The sequence below is a fragment of the Anticarsia gemmatalis genome, chromosome 13 (genome assembly GCF_050436995.1).
Source record: "Anticarsia gemmatalis isolate Benzon Research Colony breed Stoneville strain chromosome 13, ilAntGemm2 primary, whole genome shotgun sequence".
Taxonomy (NCBI): Eukaryota; Metazoa; Arthropoda; class Insecta; order Lepidoptera; family Erebidae; genus Anticarsia; species Anticarsia gemmatalis.
In genome coordinates this window covers 5,149,580-5,161,583 of record NC_134757.1, presented here as the reverse complement: position 1 = coordinate 5,161,583, position 12,004 = coordinate 5,149,580, and the positions used below count along the sequence as shown (strand labels likewise).

Sequence of the window (12,004 nt, the reverse complement as noted above, 5' to 3'; positions counted from 1 at the left end):
AATTACTTCCCAGCTTCAGACATTAACAGTGTTTCCTTCCGCTGAGTGTGGTTGTATACTGCGTTTGACTACATATATCTTCTTATTAGAGAGACATATAACGAACCAATGATCATCGTAGGTTATAGATATCTTCTTGAACGGTTCATTTGGGCCAAAAGCTAAAGGATCAACCCTGAAATAAACAAAGGTAAAATTACAAGTACGTAATTATTACGTATCGAAAATAAAACAAGACCACGTCAGTCGCGCTGATTGGATGTATGACTCAATGGGGATAAATCACTCTCAGTTAAAAATGTGCTCACTTATTCGATAAAGTGATGAGATCTGTTATTATCGTAGCAACACGTTCGTCGTTTTCTAGTTCACCACCAGACTCAAGGACAGCTCCGTCCTCTGTTAGAACCAAGTAACCAATTTGGTCAGGAATTTTTTCCATTATAACTGCAATTTTAAAACAATTTGATAACACAAAATATTACAGACAGATGACTCGAAATTAATTCAATTTACCTCACACGTACAATAACACAGTAAATTTGACAGATTGCACTGATGACAAGTTTGAGTCAGTTTGACATTTTTATACTAATCAAGTTGCTATATCTAAATAAATAAGTGTCTGAAAGTACCTATTTATTTGTGATTAAATAAACATTTCAAATGAAGTGCGGAAACCAAAAGCAAAAATTAGCTGCTAAATAACGTATTCAAACGCTACGTGAGAATCCAATCAGGAATTTGTACCTATTTAGTTTAATTTAGAAAAATAGTACATTCAGAATTTTGTGGTATTGCCATAGGTTAAATATGTGACAGTTTAGTGTTGTGACATGCACGTGCACCTATTATCCGAAACAAAGGCTATAGAACAGCAGGACCTTCCTTGAAACATCTGGCCATACTTTCCAATTTCATAGTAAATTTGACAGCAATATGACTTATTTTCTATGAAGGCTTTTTTCTAAAGAGGCATTGACATGATGTTAATCTGAAATTAATTTGTAATCGATATAGCATCACATTCTTAATGAACGAATATTCATTTTTTTTATTTAAAAGCCGGTCATAATTGATTCGATTCTACTTGCGAAACAGGAACAAATAATGAAAAATAAACTGTATCCGCATATTCAGATAATAGAGCGATTAAGATACTTTTTCTACCTAGTGAGTTCACTAGCACTGCTACCACATCACTAGTTTATCTGTCTTTGATTAAAATACTACTACATTGTCAAGAGAAATTTATTAAATTCTGTGATAAGTATTTTTCGTTATAAATCTTGAAAAACTTATGAAAAATAGTGTGTCGTAATAAGAAGAGGTAAGAAATACACTGTAGTAAACATTTACTCTAGTAATCGTAATTTAATTACGCTAGCCATAATTTGTTACGTAGGTACATAAACATATGCGCTATATTGTGTTATTCTTCATGTATTTGCTTGCAATATGTTGATTTTAGTGACGAAAAGTGTTATTTTGATTACCTTTCAAAAACTCAAATGAAGTTTTAGTTTAAATCACGCCATGATTATTATTCCATCAGATAACGTAACACAGAAGTTATTTTTATTTTGAAAACCTTTGCCACATTCGTTTTATTCAGATGCAAATGTTTAAAGTATGTGTGCGTCATTATATATACATGTGTACAATAAGAATATCAGCAATATTTACAAATATGTTGTAACCATGCAAAATACTTACCAAAAATGTATGAATTGTAACATTATTTTCTAATTTAACTGTGGTAGACAATCATGTACGATATTATATTTGTATTTAGAATAAATATAGCACAGGTCATAACATTTTTCTGTATGGTTATACATTTATTCAATATTTCTTAAGAATAGTATTCAATAAACTTTGATACTAACTAAAATTATGGTTACAAAAGTGGCAAGGAAAGCTAATGGAAACCCCCAATTACATTTCTGTATTATAAACATTAACCACTCACACATGGTTAACTAGAAAAAACTTGATCTTCAACCAGAACATACTTGTCTATAGCAGTGTTGTTCAATCCCACACAAGGCAGACATATTATAATATAGCTACATTAGCTATAAACAGCATATTGATTTTAACCACAGCATATACGTCAGGTATTCCAGATAAAAGTACTCAAAGCAAAGGTACATAATGAGGTAATTATCTGTAATTTAATGTGACCATGAACATTGGTTGGTCATGTAACAGCTAAGTTATTATTGCTGGTAACAGACCATCAAGTATTTTTGTGAAGTTTTATTTTTAGTAGTACCTATGTTGTTAAAAGAGTGATGCTATTTGTTCACCTTTTGACTTCAATAAATATCTATTAGAGCTATTTGTTAAATGTTATAAATATTATTGTCCATTCATTGGGTTTTATTATAATGAGTTTATGAAGACTATCTGTTTGACCTCATTGTAGGGTATCATTATACCTACTACAATATTGAGTAATACTGTGGTCTAATTGATTCTATAAACATTAATGTAAAAGCCATTACGAAGTATACATTTCTTGGATGAAGTGAGTATCTGCATTTTGTATGTCCTTTGGATCTGTGTTACTTCAGTTTGTCAATTATTTACAAATGATTTGATCAGATGATTTTTTTTGTATCTAAAACTACAAGGCTTATAATGTACTAGCTGACCCGCGCAACTTCGCTTGCGTCTCTTAAGAGAATGAGTCAAAATTTTCCCCATTTTTGTAACATTTTTCGTTGCTACTCCGCTCCTAATAACTGTAGCGTGATGTTATATAGCCTATAGCCTTCCTCGATAAATGGGCTATCTAACACTGAAAGAATTTTTGAAATCCGACCAGTAGTTCCTGAGATTAGCGCGTTCAAACAAACAAACAAACAAACTCTTCAGCTTTATAATATTAGTATAGATTTCAAAAACAGTTATACAAATATTATTACACAATTACAAATGTCTAGTTTTATAATGTTTAATAAGTGGTGTTGTGTATGGGACTAGGTAAAATAAAAACAACATAAGCATTGAAAAATCTTACAGAATATTTTATTACCTCTTACTCACTTTACCTTTAATTATATTTTACAATATACCTCTAATTATTCAGGGATTGATGCAAAAATTAATATAATATTGCTAACCAATGCTGATTAATATAAATAAGCTTTACTTTCAATTATTCAAATGAGCTTAATAAGTCCTTGGTTTACCATTATTTTGACATCCTTAGTCCATCTTCAAAGTTGTTGCTGAATGGGTATCCACAATCTTGTATATAATACATTTAACTAAAGCTTTTGAGCGAATTTCTCATCAAGTATGTGGTTAACTCTGAAGAAATCATCAATTGTGGATGTTATTGAATGTAAGCCTTTGTTGAACTTTTTTAAACAAGGTAAATAGTCTCTGGCAGGGTTATTCAGGTCCACAGATCTCATCATTTGTAAAAGGGTAGGAAACATTTTGCAAATGAAGGTAAACAGTGCCTGAGTTACCAAGTTATGATACTGTCTTAGTGATCCATCATAGGCTTTAATAAAGATGTTTAACAAATCCATATTTTCTGCTTCTATGCCTGCTTCCAAATTGTTTATAACTTCCACGAAAAACAGCTCAATGATCAGCAGACCCCTGGTGAGCCACAGGCAGCCTTCTATTGCTATATGCTCACCTCTAGATCGTTCCTCATACATAAGTTCAAGTAGGCAGGAGGTTTCGTCGTATTTGTATTGTGTCTTCAGTTTAACAATATTTCTTTGTAGGTCGAATTTTACTGGTGCAAATATTAGTCCGAAGCGCTCCAAAACGTACACTAAATCTTCTGATGCAGCCAAGAATCCCACCATATTTATTCGCCCGTCGATCACGGGAGGGAAATCTCTCATTGGTAGACGTATACTGTTGTCATTTATCGAATTCATCTTTTTTTAATATTATTTAACTCATCCACAAAAAGCACGTGTAATTCAAGTCTCTAGGTTTATCGATACACTATATTAGAAAGCCTTCTGCTTCATATCTCCACAGCCACAAAATATTCGTCAGTGTTTCTTTGTTGGTAAATATTAGTATTATGTAGGTTTACTAAAGCTTCTGCAGCGATATACTCGCGGTTACAGACACGTAGGCCTCCGCTTCGGATGAGCAACACAACAATAATAAATAATATGTGACACTAACAGCAAATAGCTCTGATATCACGTTAATATAATATACTTACTCGAAACAATGGAATACCACATAATAATATCCCATGTGATAAATGTGCTCTACACTGTGTTATCTAAAGCGCAGAGACCGCATACTGCTCGCTTTCCGGTAAACTAATCTGTTCAAACTAATATAGACTAGGTACTTTAATTCTGATGCATTGTAAAAAATCGGAAATATAGCCATGAATCAAATTGCAGAAGAACTTCATCCTTTAAGGATATAATTTATTTAATCACTTCTGCTAGTCTTATCTGAGTGGATGTGCGGTCATGGACTGCAGTATGATACTTATTTTATTATTTATTTTGAATCCTACGATATTTATTAATTCTCAGCGTATTTACGATTGTTAACAGGGACTAGAGGCCTACAATCTTGGTATATTTTTGGACACATGAACGATAGGCTCCATGTTAAACTAGTGCATCTTTTTAGTACCTTTGGATTTAATCAGCTAATAAGAACGCGTAATTACAATACAATCCAGGATTACTTTTAACATAAATATTTTTTTGTCGACCAGGTAACGATGTTAAGTTTACGTCCCAAATTGGGGAGTGAACGCAACAGCGAATGGCGCTGTTGCTTCTGCCTTCACGTGCGCACAGGCACCATACTACTTGGGACATGGCACCTCGTGAGTATAACCCTTTATTATTTACTAGTTGTTGACTACTATCTCGGCAGCTGAAAGACTGATATTTCATAAGTAGATTATGTTTGTTTTTTAACTAAGCATGGAGCTTAATTTTATCAAAATCGGTCAGCTCTTTAGCCGTGAATATACAGAAATTTAGGCATTTTATTGTCTTGTAGGCCAAACAGCTATAAAAGGATTATTGCTGTATTATTTTTTATGGAATATAGAAGCAATGAAATCGCTAATGGAAGAAAAAAATTGGGTCTCCTATCCTTGATGTAATTTTCCTTGTTCGATATTATAACTATTTTAATTATAATTGTATGTTATTCTTCAACCATACATATGTACTAGCAAAACCGCAGCTTATTCAAATTAAACCAACATCGCAGTTATCTTGAAATTCTATATGGATTCATATGTACTATGTACTCTACATTAAATGAAACTTAATGTATTTTAAGAGATTATGATAAATTATTATAACAGGAAAACTAGTATCCAGTGCATGTTATGTTAACATTAAAACTATATATAAATATATTTTCCTCATATTTTGCATTGTTAAGTTGTTTACAAAAAAAAACTGAAACGAGTTTGTAAATATACTAGTTTCTCAACTTTCTTATGACGAGTGGCGACAGTGATTTGTTTATCAATGCAAATTTGTTTCAAAATACTTTATGTTTGTGTTCTATAGATGCTGCACCTAATAGCGTTAGGGTTCCTAGCAGCTATAGTGCGCGACCCTAGATTGCTGGACGAGCTTGAACGAGACTCTGCCCCTGTGGCCCAATGGAGCAATGGCGGGCACGAAGCTATGCCCACCGCTCTCTCCAAAATAGAGCCCTCACCAAGCTCGTTTGCACCGCATCACGTACCACAACCTCGAGATCACAGTCTAATATATCGTAAGTTTTCATTCTATCGATTTTCGTACGCTTGCCAAACACAATAGTGTATTTTACAGTGTCGCATAAACGACCTATGACCTGCGATAGCCTTGTGTTAATAACTTGTTAGAACGAATCAATGCCAGCTAAGTGAGTCACGCTGGGATAACGACTTTATTGGATCATTACTACAAAACTAAATCTATTTATTATGAAGTCGATAAAGATTCTATGTGTAAAGTCACCCCCAACGATAGAAACTGTTTTTATACCAGCATTATTTATTAACGTACCTATGTTAACAGATTAATTACATTTTAAAATGTTAACGAAGTTATTGTTATAGTAGGAACTGAAATGTTAATGAATTGTAACTGAAGTAACAGTTCGATACACGCAAACCGGATAAACAAGATCGTTACGAGCAAAACCTACTTCTGCAAAATTGCATAACAATATTTAAAAAAGCTTTCGTAACTACATCGTGTTGTGTTTAATACATGCATTCTACTCTTTGGAACAGATAACGGGCTATTATCAAGTTCTAGATTTTTTAAGACTAAGAGCCAGTTTTACGACTTACGGATGGGTCTGATAGCATTTTTGTGAAGTAAAATGACTGAAAATGTATAAAAAAATTGGGCAATATTTCACCTGGGTGGTCAGACCTATCTATAATCGTGAAACAGGCCTTAAATCTCAAGTGCTATTATATTCTCTACACAAATATTCTTTGAATCTTCCTTAAAAATTGGAATGCATCGTTCTACTTGCAACAACTTATGATTCTTCGAAACTGCATTGCTTTAGTCCTAATTTCCTACTGTTTCTACCATTATTAAATAATATAATATGATTGACCGTGTGTACTAGATGATGTGGATGTCGGTGCACTGGTTACAGTGTGTACCCTGGCCATCACATTCATGCTGATCTACGGCGCCGCGCTCGGCAAGCCCGCGCACCTCCTGCCATTCTTCTGTCTTCAGATCTTTGACTTTGCTATCACAGTGTGAGTAAACATTACGTTTAATATTATATTGCAACGGGTCTTAAACGCGATTGAAAATTAAAGGTTGGGATACCTTATTTGTTCACCCGACGTTTCGATCGAATTACATCGACCGTGGTCACGGGCTGGCTGATGTGGCTGTTAAGCGACGTCTCCTTGTGCGTTACATTACTTTATTTATTATACACGACCATCCAACTTAAAAAAAATTAAGAACAAAAATTGATACCTAAAACGTTACTCTACATTTTAAACGATTATGAGCATATTGTTATGCGTGTGTACGCTAATGCGTACGTATTATACGTACGAACGGCTCACACAAGACGAATATATTCCTAAAGTGTGAAAGTAAATGTGAAAAGGCCGTAAATACTTGTTTGATTCGCGATTGTGCGTATAAGTTTTACTAGAAATGTATTTTTCATTTTCAGTTGCATTCGTACTGGCACCTATTGCAGCGTAAAAAACTAAAATATCTAGACTATTCGATACTTTACGAAAATTGCCAGTCCTCTACTCGTTGTGTTTTTAAATATTTGTAGAGATGCCAAAGATTTAGTCTTCTGAAATATATAAAGAGTAAATAACGGTCATGTACTGTAACCACGATTACAATGTAACGATATCAGTGTTACAGTTTCAATATCAATCAATCTTATCTAACACACAGTCACAGCTCCTGCCCTCTATAGCATTTATTTATGTTTTATAATCTTACATTGTTGTATAACAAATACAGCACTCAACAACTACATTTAAATGAATATTATTATTTTTATAATAAGCATGTAATCCTAAACTGAGTATTCATTCAAGTTACTTAGCATCGGAATTTTTAAACAGCTGTTTTTTCTCAAATGCTTAAGCTTACCTCTTCTTCTGGCATAGAATTTATTAATTAGTTATCTGCAAAACTTAGTGTTAAACCGCGAAATAATGTCTTGCAGGAATAAAATTAAATATGTGTCTGAACTTGTGTTTTATTAACTGTATTTTGTGTATTTGTTTCAGATTGACGGCTACGGGATACTTGTGTTATTTGCGCTCCATTCACCGCTTAGTGGCAGAGACGCGCCGCGTGCCGTGGCGCGCTCAGCTGTTACAACTGCCGGCGCCCGCGCTGGCCCTCGTCGTGCTGTCCGCCTTCTTAGTAGCTGTACTACTCAAGGTAATGGAGTTTCTCGTATAGGTATAGAGCTAGCAAAAAAATTGTATCATGACTGTAGAATCAGACAAGAGAAGAAACTTTTTTAGTTATATTATAATCCTATTGCAAGTTCCCAGTCCATAACTGACGTAATAATACTGGATAAGTTGGATGTATTTCATTGTAGTAACATGTGTGAAGAGTATATGCGGAAATAACTGATTGATAAATATATAATAACTGCATTTGATTCAGCAAGAGTATTGTACAGTAGAAGTTTGTGTATACTATGTTTTGAAGAATGTATATGTGTTTCTCAGGGCTACTGCATCAGCGTGGTGTGGCGCTGCTACAAGTACCTGACGATGCGCGCGCACGCGCTGCAGGCGCCCTTCGTGATCTCCAGCGACGACGTGGTGACGCCGGCGCAGCTGGCGCCCTTCGCCGTGGCGGCGCCCGACTACTCCAGCGTGCTGCCCGACTACGACGAGGCCGTCAAGCAGACCCCGCCGCCCTCCTACCGCGCCGCCACGCTCATGGCCGCCGGCGACACCTCTCTCACCACTCTCGTACGTATACCACATCTTAAGCACTTGCGGTAGTAGTATAGTACTAAGACCATACTATGGGTACTTAACTATACTTTGATTCCGTTATTTTTGCGATGATTACTTTAGTGTCTACAGCACGCAACCACACATACGACTCCTAGTCTCAGGTCCTTGTACTCATATAGTTTCTCTAAAATTCGTTATTAAACATACCCCTGCAGTGGCTATCGAAATACAGACAACGTGTTAATGAATCGTTCGTTATATTATTGTAGCAGGAGAGGGGTCCGGGGTGCGAGCACGTGCACCCGCAGCCAACAAACACCATGGTGGTGTTGCCGCAGCACGGCTCGCAGGCGCGCGTCTGAATCTCAAGTACACGCCTCCACTACTGCGCAACGAGGATTGGATCAACACAAACCAATACTTACCGAGTTGGTCCCAACATTTGACCAACAATGTTCTTGTCAAACGTTTCTTGATACGTTCATTTTGATAATGATGTGTCAAACATGGATATAAGTTAGATAGAAATTCCAATTGCTGTATGTATACTATTACGTAGACCAGTGCGAACATTACTTAATTTACGATAAGGCCCCAATCCTCGATGCTTTCGTGTATTGTTTAATATTTAGAAAAAAAAATATTTTAATTTTTCATCCCAAGTCCATATAAATCATTATTTTTTAATATAATCTGTTTAGTTGTTTGTAAAAGTTTTCGTTTACTAGCCGAAGAACGTTATTTTGTTCAGGCTCGTGAAATATACCCTTTCCTCTTGTGTGATTTTCAAAAGGATGTTACGGGTATAAATATATTGATATTTGACCTTATCCTCCGATATTTATAGAAGCCATTTGTCTCGTGAACTATGACATGAGGTAGGTTATCTTTCCAAGGTAGAGATCACTAACATTTTGTATTATTATTGAAATGTAGTATTGTTACATTTGTTTCATTCTTCTATTTTCTTTGTGTTCGTGGAAGCTCCAGACGTTTCTTCGAATACCAAATCTAGAACCATGTAGGTTTATCATATTATATGAGTATAGTGCCATTATGTTATCATTGTAATAAATTTTATTTTTGTACTTCATAAAATCACTAGAATTATATTCCCTATCTACTTATAAAATTCTTGTACACCTTTCATATTTTTAACTGTGTTCTTATTTGCGTTAAAGAGCTTTCTGTACTTAGTGGGTACTGTATTATTTGTTCAAAGATAATCATAAAGTTGTTTCATTTAAATATAATCTTCATCAAAGAGATTCATGTCCTATGTTCGACATGTTGCTTTGCAAAGTACCACAGATCTCTGCTCGCAAACGCGAATGGCTTTTATCGTGTGATCATTTTATTTTAATATCATCTTAAATATGTTATTCATAAGAATACCAGATATAGTGGCGTGCAACGGCCTCCGCGGTATTGCAGTTTGACATTCCTGTAGCATCTGTACTTTCTGTTTCAAACCTTATTTGGAGTCAATACGTGACGTTTACACATTAATCATAGTGGTTTTTTTTTACAATGTATTTTCGTTTCTGTGAAAAGATGAACGGTAATTAATACATTCTTGTGGATCTCGTGGAAATGCACTTTTAATTATACACAACGCTCATGTTATGAGGGCTTTTCAAATTTTAGTGTCTGCTGTCGGATTGCTGCTGTGCTGAAAACGTGCGGGTGCGTAGGAAAGGGTTTATTTATTTATAGGTTGTGCAGTACAAAAGCTGTAGCACTTGCACTGCGTAATCTGTTCGAAATAAAACTGTTCTTGCGCAGTGCGAAACTCGCACGACACTGGCACTGGCAATCCCACGGCAAACACTTAAATCAAAAGAGCTCTAATAATTGAGATTCTTATAAGGGTGCTTAAAAACTTTGTACCTTAAAATGGATATGAATATTATGATTAACTAAATTATTAAGCAAATCAATGTGTCAGTTTTGAACGGATTATATTTCTCTACTCAGGGTTTATAGTATTGTGAATTTTTTGAGCTTGCCATAGCCTTCCACATAAATTATTACATATAAGATAAAAAATAAAAAAAATAGTATTCATATTGTCTAAATTAATGAAACAAATTCTAACTGCCTCACATTGGCACATGGGAAAGAAGATGCCTTATTATATCTTTGGCGATTACGATATTGAGCGTACATAACTATAATATAAGATACGATTATTAAATATCTAATTGTTAGTAATAGATAGGTACCTATTGGATGTTTATGTCTACAAATATGCAAAGATTGTCGCTTCTTGTGGTTAGATACCGTAAGTAGTTTCAATATTGGCCTAAATTATAATAAAACAATGTCGTCCGTGTTTTACGTAGATACTTCGCTTTGGTCTATGATACAGATGTTCAGTTGAGGCATTCATATTATTTGTTATTGTTTTGCTGTGTTCATTCATCTCGTCAATTTATTAAAGAAATTGCTCAGTTATTTATTGTTTGTATCGAAATTATAGTGCACCGTTTGTGTTATGATTTAAACTTAAATTGTATTGTAAGTAAGCATTAATATAAAATTGACGTGTGTAACTGTAACTTAATTCTAAATTATACTTAATGTAAACATTCTTGAAATAAATCATCTTACATAAAGTAGTATTTTGTATCATTGTTATGCCTACTTACTACCTTTTAGCGTTGTTACAATGAGGATCTACTACGTACCACATAACATACTACCAAATCAGTCAATGATCAATTTATATCTTTGAAAGTTATCTAAGTTTTAAAAATGGTGGTTCTCCTCCTTTAGCTTAGCTCTCCCTGTATATGTTTCTGCTGTGAGGTAATTAACGACTGACCAAATATTTAGTTACTTTAACTCATACTTGCAAATATGGTATTGTCATCTCTGTTGCCCACAGAGTACTACATGTTGCCTACGGTGATGCTCAAACACGCTATTGTTCCTTGAAATATACAAATAGCAACAATTTGCAATCAAGAAGTCTGCGGACGGTATTAGGTATGTAGGCGCGTCAACCTTTTTGTTGGTTTTAAATGCTGGCTAGTGACCGTTGACATAAGACATAACACCGAGCGCTGGGGAGGCGGCCATTATTAGAGAATTGGGTTGTCATGGTGGCGCACGCACCCACGTGTTGTGGTGGAATGTTAATCGAGTTAGATCATTACTATCCTTTATAATTCTGAATGTTGGATATTAATTAGTGATTTAGTTAACGAGTGATAATGATATTATGGACTATCTTGTGACTTAACAAGCCCTGGTCTCTTCGCCCTATAACCCACGTCAAAATGACAGACGAATCCCAATACGATGGCGTTTCTCCTACTCTAATGCCTTTATCAGAAGTGGGATGTAGAGGGCCTAATCCAGAGGAGATCAGTGGCGCGACCGCTGGCCAATCTAACATAAGCGAGGATAATAAAAACATTCTGACAAACATGGAGGTGCTTTCATCTCGCTTGTTGGCGACTACACAGTATGCATCATAGCTCGCCGCCACATCTTGCCAAGTTTGATGCAGACGAAACTGATTCGGACATTAAAGGGGTAAAT

The 12,004-nt window shown here is 35.0% G+C and overlaps 2 protein-coding genes across 4 annotated transcripts; one reads left to right on the top strand and one right to left on the bottom strand.

The window, feature by feature from the left end:
• Window positions 1–15: 15 nt before the first annotated feature.
• Window positions 16–578, bottom strand: Lamtor4 (Late endosomal/lysosomal adaptor, MAPK and MTOR activator 4). The gene is made up of 3 exons (XM_076121582.1): window positions 517–578; window positions 309–447; window positions 16–175 (listed from the first exon to the last, which is right to left on the bottom strand). Exons 2-3 carry the CDS (start codon window positions 440–442, stop codon window positions 16–18), a joined length of 294 nt encoding a protein of 97 aa, XP_075977697.1. The 5' UTR covers window positions 443–447; window positions 517–578.
• Window positions 579–1,174: 596 nt separating this feature from the next.
• LOC142977565 (lysosomal-associated transmembrane protein 4A) lies at window positions 1,175–11,076 on the top strand. Of its 3 annotated transcripts, none has more exons than XM_076121528.1 (7): window positions 1,175–1,330; window positions 4,727–4,840; window positions 5,544–5,754; window positions 6,640–6,748; window positions 7,763–7,919; window positions 8,219–8,467; window positions 8,725–11,076. In XM_076121528.1, the coding sequence occupies exons 2-7, from the start codon at window positions 4,733–4,735 to the stop codon at window positions 8,815–8,817; spliced, it is 927 nt and encodes a 308-aa protein (XP_075977643.1). In that variant the 5' UTR covers window positions 1,175–1,330; window positions 4,727–4,732; the 3' UTR covers window positions 8,818–11,076. The 3 variants fall into 3 exon arrangements, with proteins under 3 accessions (XP_075977643.1, XP_075977642.1, XP_075977641.1); XM_076121527.1 differs by having other exon boundaries at window positions 6,610–6,748; window positions 8,728–11,076; XM_076121526.1 differs by having other exon boundaries at window positions 6,610–6,748.
• Window positions 11,077–12,004: the final 928 nt, after the last annotated feature.

What these genes read in the sequence shown, in the direction of transcription:
- Lamtor4 (XM_076121582.1), bottom strand. Translation starts at nt 442, where the DNA reads ATGGAAAAAATTCCTGACCAAATTGGTTACTTGGTTCTAACAGAGGAC. An exon ending in CTCATCACTTTATCGAATAA is followed by an intron (nt 176 to 308) that starts GTGAGCACATTT and finishes TGTTTATTTCAG; the next exon opens with GGTTGATCCTTTAGCTTTTG.
- LOC142977565 (XM_076121526.1), top strand. Translation starts at nt 4,733, where the DNA reads ATGTTAAGTTTACGTCCCAAATTGGGGAGTGAACGCAACAGCGAATGG. An exon ending in AGATCACAGTCTAATATATC is followed by an intron (nt 5,755 to 6,609) that starts GTAAGTTTTCAT and finishes CGTGTGTACTAG; the next exon opens with ATGATGTGGATGTCGGTGCA. An exon ending in TAGTAGCTGTACTACTCAAG is followed by an intron (nt 7,920 to 8,218) that starts GTAATGGAGTTT and finishes TGTGTTTCTCAG; the next exon opens with GGCTACTGCATCAGCGTGGT.